This window comes from Protopterus annectens, chromosome 12.part0 (assembly GCF_019279795.1).
Source record: "Protopterus annectens isolate FY-2018-M chromosome 12.part0, PAN1.0, whole genome shotgun sequence".
Classification (NCBI taxonomy): domain Eukaryota; kingdom Metazoa; phylum Chordata; order Ceratodontiformes; family Protopteridae; genus Protopterus; species Protopterus annectens.
Window position 1 is genome coordinate 87,655,450 of NC_056746.1, and position 10,903 is coordinate 87,666,352.

The 10,903-nt window shown below is 39.3% G+C and overlaps 1 protein-coding gene across 1 annotated transcript in view; it reads left to right on the forward strand.

Annotated features, from left to right (window-relative positions):
• SDK1 (sidekick cell adhesion molecule 1) overlaps positions 1–10,903 on the forward strand; it is a 2,805,673-nt gene that overhangs the window by 2,788,199 nt on the left and 6,571 nt on the right. Inside the window, exons 41-42 of the mRNA XM_044089098.1 lie at positions 1,634–1,754; positions 4,660–4,789. Coding sequence (XP_043945033.1) covers positions 1,634–1,754; positions 4,660–4,789 — 251 coding nt within the window. The remainder of the gene's footprint in view (positions 1–1,633; positions 1,755–4,659; positions 4,790–10,903) is intronic.

The following is a 10,903-nucleotide window of genomic DNA, read 5'->3' on the forward strand; positions in this document are numbered from 1 at the left end:
GCTAAAAAGCCATCCTCTAAGGCTCCAAACTCTGTGTGGAATAGCCATACATTTAAAAGAATCCACATGGAGGTTGTCAAAATATCTGTTTTGAGTGTCATACATGTTTTATCCTTCCCACTTGAAAAAGTCTTATCGTACAGATTGTCTCAACAAAAGAAAATTCCTTTTTTTTGAAAAGTCAGAAGAAAGAAATTCCTACATGTCTGACTCAGTCAGATGGAGAAAGGATCTGATAGGTATAATCCAAGTGTTTTTCATCTGCGTGATCTTCTTTTTCTGAGGAAAAAATGCCTTTTTCTTCTGGTAGGAAGACAAGCAGAAGTATTTTGTCCACTGTTTTAATAGCCTTTAACAGTCCCTGTGCTAAAGGAAACCAATCATCTTGAGAGCTTCTAGGAGCAGGTTTCTCAGAAGAAAGGTGCCCAGGGGTAGACTGGAGGGGCATATGTTTTGTCTTTTGCTGCTTCCTGTGTGGGGCGTCTGCCTGTGACTTGGGTAGTTCAGACCTCTGTTCCACATCCTTCTATCTCTTCTCTGATGAGAACCTGATGAACGGCCTTTTCACCTTCTGTTATAATGACCCTAGGTTCAGGAAACTCTTCTTCAGCAAATGACAAGAAGAGAGACAGTGGAAATGGATGTGCCCTTATCTCTGATTATAATAGCCTTCGAAGGAGCAATGTTAGAAGGTCTGTGAGATGCTGACAAATGGTTTGAGGTGTAAAGATTACCTCACCAAACTCTACCATGTCCAGCCTAGAAGAAGAGGAGGTCCAATCCAAACCATTCACTTCTTTGGCCACCCTTTCCCTTTACTACTTTTTAATTGGAGGATCAAAAGCTGGAGCTGAAGAAAAAGTGTATGACATGGCTGTATGTACCAACAGCAGTAGCCTCTTGCTCTCAAGATAATGGCCTAAGGCAATGTCTTAAGGTTTCAGGTATGAAACTTTGACAAGAGTTAACGTCATCATCTGAGTCCAAACAAAACAAGCAATGATTGTAGTCATAATAAGGAATTTGTCTGCCACAGTGCCATTTTTTGACACAGGCATTAGAGTGAAACCCACAAAGTTCTATAGTAAAGAAAAAAATTCCCATTGGGGTAGATACCTGCCTGAACTTCACAGACCATAACAGGTAGTCTAGGAAAACTCTTTGGAATGATGACAGATGTCTGCAGGCACAAACGCAGCAAGAAAGGTCTGCAAATGGCACAGATGTACATACCTTTCATAGCAGCATACTGGTGTGTGCCTGGGGCATACAAACAGATGCCTCATGGGGGAAGCATCCAGAGCTTTAGTAGGCTGGTCTTGACAGATGGACTTTTGCCAGGAAAGTTCTAGATGTTAAGAATATTGTTAAGAATATTGCAACAGTGATCTATGAAGGAACATTGTGTTATGTTTATTTCACATCATCTGCCCAAGAGCCAGGACAGATCACCTCATAACTCAGCATCTAGTCACATGTAGGACTCAAAAATTGCTTAAATCCTCTCTGTCTTAATTGTGTTATTGATTCTTTGACTCATTTAGTCTTGTATGCGTATCAGTATAACAGAATTCATCTTGCAATAGTTTCATCCAGTCAGTTGCCATAATAGTTAAATTTGCTTTCTCCCCAGGTAAAGCTATTTCCAGTGTGGATGAGTCGGTTACATTGGATAATGGTGGCTTTGCAGCCTTAGAGCTCAACAGCAGGCATCTGAACGTCAAAAATACGTTTAGTAAGAAGAATGGGACACGGTAAGAAAGAGAGATACTGCAGTGTTATGGTGGGCGTTACTAGCAGTAGTGCTTTTGCTGTGTTTTTGAGTCTGTGTTCGGACTTTAAATAAGGAGTACAGGAAAAAAGTGGCACTTTCCTAAGCAAATGAATTTTAAATCAACCACTGTTCTTTTTTTCTGTTCTAAGGCATTTGCTAATAGGCTGCAAAAGCTTCAACTTTGGAGTAAAGGTTACTGTTGGCCTAGCAAGAAGTGAGTGGGGTTATTACTTTGCCTAAAGTTTGGTAGTATTGTGGAAGTATTGTATAGAGACACCCGGATGATTAGTGACCTAATCCTCCCATGTCTCTCTCTCTGTCCTTTGGTTCCCTGATTGGTAAGTACACTGCTTCTTATGAACACTCTAGGAATACCGAAATTCAAGTTTGTGTGCACCAGATCTATGTAACTCCACAGTGCAAACGGGTATATCCCTGGCTATAATCAGGTGTTGGAGGAGAAGCTGGGAAGACTTGGAAAGAGTTTGTGGTGAAGTGTCTTGACCCTACTTCACTGATGACACTATTATAGAGGCTGGTGATGCATCAGGCAGTACTATGGGCTAAGATGTCCACTTCCCTAAACAATCATACACAGTAGCTTTGATTAGACTTATCCACAACAGTGTGCAAGTCATGAGCTGTGATATTACAGGATCCCTACATATGTCACACTGCCACATGGGGAAACACAAGTAGAGCCAAAGCAAGAAAAATCCTGTACGACTGCTGTCTTTGATTGACTCATCCAAGGAAAAAATTAAGTCAATAGTTTGGTCATGGGAGAGGTGATGGTCAGGCAACCGGACAAAAAAAGTCAGAAAAAACGTTTTACCAGATCTGTAGTTTGTGCTAATCGTAGACTGGCATGCGTGCTTGTCACTGAACTACTTTAATGTCGTTTATTTCTATATGACTTTCATTAAACAGCCTGTTAATATAATTATCCAACCTCTATGAGCAAACAAAACAGAATCTAGTCCATTAGTTTAGCATACTGTATCAACTTGGAATCGGTTACATAAACAGAATAAAGTGTGGTGACATTTTGGCCTTGGTCTTTAAGAATACCTGTCTTAATCACAATGTAAGGAACTGCGTTCACATCCCTGGGCAACTGTCTGCGTCCTTCTGCATAAGGAGCTGTAAATGACATGGAAATTATACCACCAGTGTTAATAAGTCCACAGTGATAAGTTTAAACCTCCAAGTCTTCACTATTTCATACAGCCAAGCACTTGTAGCTTTGTGCAGAATGCATATTTTGTTTGTTTGCATATTTCAAGATTTAGTTAATTCATTGTGTAATGAGTACTAAAATAGGGGGCACTCAAAGTCTTGATGAAACTACAAAGAAGTGTGTCAAAAAATCTTGGTAAATATGATGAAAAGCACAGTTATAAAGACACTGAAGATTCAATAGAGGTCTTCTCCAAGCAGACTGTAGTCAGTAGAACTAATATAATATTTTTTATAACTACAGAACATAAATTGTGAATGAACACAGGCAGAACACAGTGCACACACACAGGTTTGACCATATAGCAATATATAGTACAGTTAGTTTTAAGAATAAATGGAATTTTCTGCATTTGCTATGTACACTCAGATATCTGTGAAATACAAGCTACTAATCCAAAATGCTTCTAGTTCGGAGAAGTAGTTGATGTTGTATTAAATTAAAATACAAAGACTATTGGGAGAAGGCGGTTACATGATGATCACATGACAGGAATAACATATTAAACAGAATGTGAGGACAGCAAGTGAAAAAAGGAGGACTGGACGATGCAACTGAGTAAAACAGATTAATGAGAGACTACATATTAAATAAGCTGCCCATTATAATGATGACGTACTGGGAAGTACTGTAATGCAAACTGTTACTTATGTATTTTATTTCCTATTACGTAAGTGTTGAAGAGTACAGTAACATTTAAATAAAAACATGGAGTAGAATGTTGCAAGGGTAAAGACTAATTTACTGTTTTATGAGTTAGACCAAGGATGTGTTGTTGACTTGTATGTGAAATGCCCATTTGAAGGCAACTCTCTTTAACAACATAGTTTTTTTTTTAACCCCATGTGCAGCAGGAATTTGAAAAAATGTAGCTGGTGGACTTGAAAGCAGGTTTTGAAATCACTGAATGGTGTACTGGATGTCTGTCCTCAGCTGGCAGAGCCAATAGAAAGGTGGAAAAACAGCTAGGGAGCTACATCACACTGACTGAAAGGTCTTTTTAAAACTAGGTTGATGAAATGCCCCTTTATTTAAAGAGTAGGGGTAAGTACTGGAACTTTCTTTCATTGTCGGTTCAGCAGTGTTCGTCTGCTGTCATGATAAGAAGGCTCAGGATGGATAGTCATGGTTATTAGAGGCGCAGCTGTGTAGGGGGCTAACTAAATCATCCAGTCACTTGGCTTTGACACCACATACATTCTGCTTTTACTGGCTACCTGTCAACAAGGAAAATTACCTGTTTTTCATGACAGTGCTGTGACTTTTTCATGTAGTGTAGTACTGAGACATGGCTGATATGTAGAAATGTCACCTTCCTCTTGGAAGGTACTTAACTGCTACAAGGTAACAGTGATGGTTTCTGTAATAAAAGTCAAAAAGCTCCATCTCCACCAGAGGGCTTGTAGTTGATCAGGATTAAGATTAGAACAAGAATTTCCAAGTTATAAAGTTTACTGTTGTACTTATTAAAATATATGATGCTTGTATTTTACTAGCCAAGGCAGTCATTTTAAGTACTGTAGTTTGTCTTTTTCTATTTAGTTAAATAATAAACTCTGAAATCCCAGAACAATCTCTAATTACTAGTAATATTTTATTTCTAGCTTGATGTAACTTGGTACTTGTGATGTCCACCTTTCTGTAGGTCCCCTCCTCGCCCAAGTCCTGGTGGTCTGCACTATTCTGACGAAGATATCTCTAACAAATATAATGGAGCTGTGGTAACTGAAAGTACTACGCTTACTGAAAAACCTACTCAACTCACCGAATCCGAGGTAAGTGCATACTACCATGAAGAAAAGGCCAGCTCCATTGTTACGTACTCATACCAGGAGTTCTTTCCTTAGTACTTTGCCTTTTTGTGAAAAGCAAATGAATGCATGTGCATGGCAGGGAAAGTTAAAAGATTACAGTACGCACCCTAATTACTACAAGACAGTATAACAACTCTTATTGAGAATGACAATAAAATACCAACATGTCATTTAACATGGCTGAGATACATTAAGGTATTGAAAAATGACATACTGCAACCTGTACTTCACAATCTACATGTACCACAAAACCATGATTCAGTGGCACAAGCTCCTCAAGCCACAAATAAATAATGACAAAACCCCTGGTGGCATAGAGGAAGTCTTTACTAAATCTCATGTCTGACTGTAGTGAGAACACATAGTGAGGCACATACGTGTAACATTGCAAAGCCACTGTGTATTAACTGTTTACCCCACCATTTACAGTACATCATGTAGGTGTTTGTGCCAGGGTTCTCTCTCCCACCTGGTCCTTTCCCTGTAAAAATGACAGTAGATGCTCATATTTACAGCTGTCCCCTCCTACTACATTCTGTTCTTGCAAACTGAAATGCTTACTTTAAATTCTAATAGCTAGACGATCTGCCATCCTGCCCCCACCCTTGTAAAAGTAAAACAAATGCCTGGTTGAAAGTTACTCCCCACACACACACACACACACACACACACACACACACACACAGCCCACTTATTTTACAGCCTGTAATGTGACGCATTAGTACTGATGTCTTTCCTGGTTACTGTTGTCTAAAACGTAATATGCTCATAGCTAAGATAACATCATGCCCTGGTCTTGTATAAGAGAAAAAAGTAATATTGTGGTTTAATGCAGACCCCCTTGCATGTCCTGTAATCATAATATATGAAAAGTAAAATGTTTGTATACGTCCTCGTATTGTTCGTTCTTCAAGGCCTTTCCGTATTCAGTGCTTACTCAATGTAGGGGCACCTTTTAGTGCTGTTCTGAATCACTTGCATATATCACTTTTAATACAACAACCTAAGTGAGTCATGAATGAGATACTTAAATACCCTAAAAATCAAAAAATGAGCTGACCAAGCGGAGGGTGGTAAACTTTAATAAATCAACAAAATGAAAATAAATACATCGATAAAAAATAAATGTGATGAGCGCTTTTGCACCGCAACAAGGTGCTTTATCAACTCTACATACCAACTTCCAACTAACAATTAAATACATTTAAAAATTAACACCTGAGACTCATGGTTTCAGGGCAGGTCTTAAAGGAATGTAATCATTCAGCCCTTTAACTCTAGTAGCATGAAGCAACAAAATCCATTTAGTCTCAAGGCTCTCAGTTCGAGTCTTAACATCCCCACCTCTTGCAGTAGTACGATGATCAAGCACTAAAAATGTAAAAGTATGTAAACCACCTGCATGTACAACATGCTTAGCCAATGCATTCCTAACATCACCTTTACTAATACTGTACAAATGTTCCTTCACCCTGTCTCTAAGACAGCGGTTAGTCTTCCCTACATAACAACTATTGCAGAATTCATATAAAGCAACACAGACAACATGCTGAGAACCACAGTCTGCATAAAAATCAAATTTAAACAACTGTCCAGTTTTAGGATGGATGAAACTATTAGTTGCCTTAATATATTCGCAAATATTACACCCTCCATAAGAAACATTACTTTTTCAATCAGAGTCAAAAGCATTAACCTTATTATCAACAAGAGGTTTATAACACAGCATTTGTTTGATTGAACGATAGTTCTTAAAGGAAAAACGAGGCCATCACCAAGTATATCTGTACATCTGTCATCAGATGTAAGTATCGTTCAGTATTTCCTGATAATATCACAAATAGAATGCACATTATTCGAGTAGGTGAAACACATCCTTGGATTATCAGATGTAACTTCTCCATTCACCACCACAATATCATTCCCATTATTAAAATATGGCCAAGCTCAGCTCTGTCTAAAAGACAAAACCTCATTCTGTGCTTGAGATATATCAAATTCACAATACCCTCTGTCAGAAATCACATGACAGAAACTCAAAGGAGGAATACATCTGACTATCAACATTATGTAATCTTGCATTCCTACAAAACTGACCTTTCAGAACATTCATCTTCCGATGTTTAGGGTGCATGCTATGAGCATGTACATTCATCTTCTGATGTTTAGGTTGCATGCTATGAGCATGTGCATTCATCTTCCGATGTATAGGGTGCATGCTATGAGCATGTGCATGCATCTTCTGATGTTTAGGGTGCATGCTATGAGCATGTGCATTCATCTTCTGATGTTTAGGGTGCATGCTATGAGCATGTACATTCATCTTCTGATGTTTAGGGTGCATGCTATGAGCATATAGCAACTTGTTTTTCTTACATGGTTTCTTATATAATGACATAACAAGGCCTCCAGTACTTTTAGTAATGCATACATCCAGAAAGTCAATCTCTCTATCAGTGTGTTTATCAGTGAATTTCAAAAAACTAGTTGTCCCATGCAAGTATTCAATAAAATCATATAAAGATTCCACAAATCCCACCCAAACAGGAACATCATCAACAGAATAAGTATAATATAATAATGAGCTCAAAAAAATACTTTTAACATTAAAAACAGACACAGATTACCAATGGGCAAGCACCATGTTTGCGTAGCTATTCGCACACATAGTGCCCATTGCCACGCCTACCTTTTGAATATAATATTTGTCAGCAAATATAAATATATTACTGGTGAGAATAGCATCAAGTAAAAAACAAACCCAATAAATCTCTTCAAAGGTGTACGTTGAATGCTTAGTTAAAACCAGTCTAATATATTCTATACCAATCTAGTTATACCCTTTACATTCTGTCAGGTTGATATGGCCTATGTTTGCACTTCACATGCTGCAGACATTTGCAGGCTTGTTAGAAGCAGGAAATCACATAGTCTAAAATAGCATGGAAAGGGAGCATTACTGAATCAGTGATTCAGTAGCAAGTCCCCACAGTGCATGTATGTATCAGAGATAACCCCCACAGTACATGTATGTATCAGGGATAAGCCCCCACAGTACATGTATGTATGATGGATAAGCCCCCACAGTACATGTATGTATCAGGGATAAGCCCCAACAGTGCATGTATGTATCATGGATAAGCCCCCTCAGTACATGTATGTATCAGGGTAAGCCCCCACAGTACATGTATGTATCAGGGGTAAGATAGGATAACATTTTACTGAGATGCTGATGTGGATGGCGGTTGAGACAACCCAGGTTTGTTTTACACCATAGTATTATGGCATATTGCTCTGCCTCCTCCTTCAGCATTTGAAGAGAGTTTAAGAAGAGGACGGCAGAGCAGGAAGTATCAAAGGATTGCGGCACAACTCAAGAATGCATTGGATAGACCTGTGGCACTTCATATAAAGGGACAGGAAAACAAAATGGATAGTTGTGGAGGATCTACAATGTATTCAGAAGGGAGGAGACTGAATATACTAGGCAGTGCATACAGTATCTTCTTCCATAAAAAAATGATTATTGCCTCCATGGAGTACTCATTAATTCCCCTTTGCCATACTCTGCATCTGTTATGCCTTACTGCATTTTGGAGTAGTAAGTAGCATGGAAGGTTCATGACTCAGAAACTCCCATTTTGCCAGCTATTACATAGTACAGTAGGTGTAATGAACGTGGCACTGTATCGTGCCAAGCAACACCTTTTAATAAACTTCAGTTCATGACATTAGGTAACATCTGTTTTCTTATGTCGTAGTGATTTGGTAATGGCTATTTGAAGGAAACAAAAGAGAAGTTGATAGTATTTTTGGGAGATGTGATACTAAAGCAAAGCACAGCTTAAATAACCCTGCCACTTGTCTTAAGTAGGTAATTACGGCCTCAGTGATAATTCTCTGATACTTTTTGCCTGTTTTAAACATTTGGGAAAGTTTGGTTCGACTTTGTAGTTGTGTCAGTAGGGATCCCCATCAGGTGATTGAAGTTTATAAACTTCGAAGACCATATGTTCGAAGTTTTGAAACTTCGAACACTTTGTATTGAGATTGCTGTACAGTGCAGAACTTGGGATTTGCCAATTTCCTCATTGTAGTGCAATCTCAGAGTTGGTATATTTAAGTAGCAGGGGGGTGTGGGGAGTGCAGGGTGGACTGCCCCCCTGCAAAAACATGAAGGTAAGTTGTTTTATTTTATTGTTTTTATTTTTGTTTCGAAGTTTCAAAACTTCGAACATATGATCTCGACCATATGGTCTTGGAAGTTTTGAAACTTTGATCAACTGATAGGGATGCATCCATAGACATTAGCCCATATGCTGTACACAAGTGAAGAGAGGTGCTGAGCCAATCGGTTGTTACCGGTGCTTCTTACCAACTTGGGTTTAGCAGATGGATGGACCCAGGAAACCTAAATGCATAATGATTTTTTTTTTAATTATCTCAGTCATGCCTAGCAGATATTACTTTATGGGAAGAGATCAACACCCATCTCTGGAAAAACATCCATTCTACCATATAACATGATACCAAGTGGAGTCCAAACAGTTCCTTTTAGTGACTACATTAACTGAGGAGGCAGTGACTAGGGTCTGCATCAGAATGGTAGTTTGTGCCTTTCATGGTGTTGACCCAAAAGGGCCCACATATGCATACCAGCAGTGAGGAAAAGTACGTCAGAGGCCTTCTCTGCATAGGTAGCTGAAGCTGTCTAGATTTAATTAACAGGTACCAAAAGGCCAGGATGGCAGCGATTGTGGCACGGCCTTTTATAAGAAGAGCTTTGTGGGGCCACAGAGAATGAAGCCTGCATGGCCTCAGTGAGGTTTCTAGAAAGTCATCCGGTATCAAGTGAAAGGTCTGTAGTACTCCAGCTGCTCTCAGCAGAATGAAGAAAACCTATGAAAGGGGAACCGTGTTGGGAGTTGAAAGGATCAAATGGAAGCAACTAGGAATGGGCCCATTTCTGTAGATGAGGGTATGGAGGCATTTAAACAGTTCTGCAGTGTCTAGGTTCTTGGAGTAGATGAGAACCCTCCAGGAGTGCTGAAGGTTCAGGCTCTTTTTATGATGTTAAAAATAACGCATTCTTTTCAATGTTTCATTGAAAGAGTTTACAGTACATCTAGATTGGCAAGTTGGGGGGGGGGGACAGATAGGTGCCCCAATCACAGAGGGATCACATTTCTCAGCTGTCCTAGGAATGCCTATGCCAGAGTGCTGCAATGGGCATTTCATCTGCTGGAGGAACCTTGGATTTAGCATAAGCAGTGTGGATTTTTTTTCCAGGCTGTGAAACAGTGATTTATTGTTTGTCATTGCACAGATAATGACGGGTCATGTAAATTTACCATCCTGGTTTGTATGAGGCTTGTGTACCTGGAAAGGAATATATAACTGTGCGAGTTTGAATGTCCTATGGGAGACGTAACAGTTCCAATTCTTACCACTGTTGATGTTTCCATTTAGTCCCCAAATTCGTGAACTGACAGTTATGTCCACAGTCTCACTTTAAGTGAAATACATTGAAGGTGGCACAGGAATCTACTTCTGGTGTGTGTTTTGCCTTCCCGTCCTTTTCATGATTTTCGTGGGCAGAATTCCAAGATACGTCTGAGGTTTGGTGGGTATCCAAGGTCACTGCACCATTGCACCATGCAGAAAGTGCAATGTTGATGATTGTTCTTTCACTCTAAGGTTGTGCACTAGAAATTTTAAAAACATTGTAGGCTTCAAGGAGCAAGACTTCAGTGTTGTAAACATCATGCCAGAGCACACAAGCAGCTAATGCTCAAGCTGTTATTCTCAAGTAACTTTGACATGAGCAATGTTGTATTGGGAAATGGATGGTCAGCCCACTGGGTACAGTTTTCTGCAATACCCTCTTTTTCTGTCAGTTTGAATATTTGATATGGTGTGTGCCCCAAAGTCATGCAAGAAACACGTACTTCCTAATTTAGTCTCTGCCTCTTCAGATTCATGATATGTACACTGTACCAACATAACATGAGATTTTTAAAACCGTCATTTCCTCATGGTTGGGTACATGGCTGCACATGGATCTAGCAGCTTTGC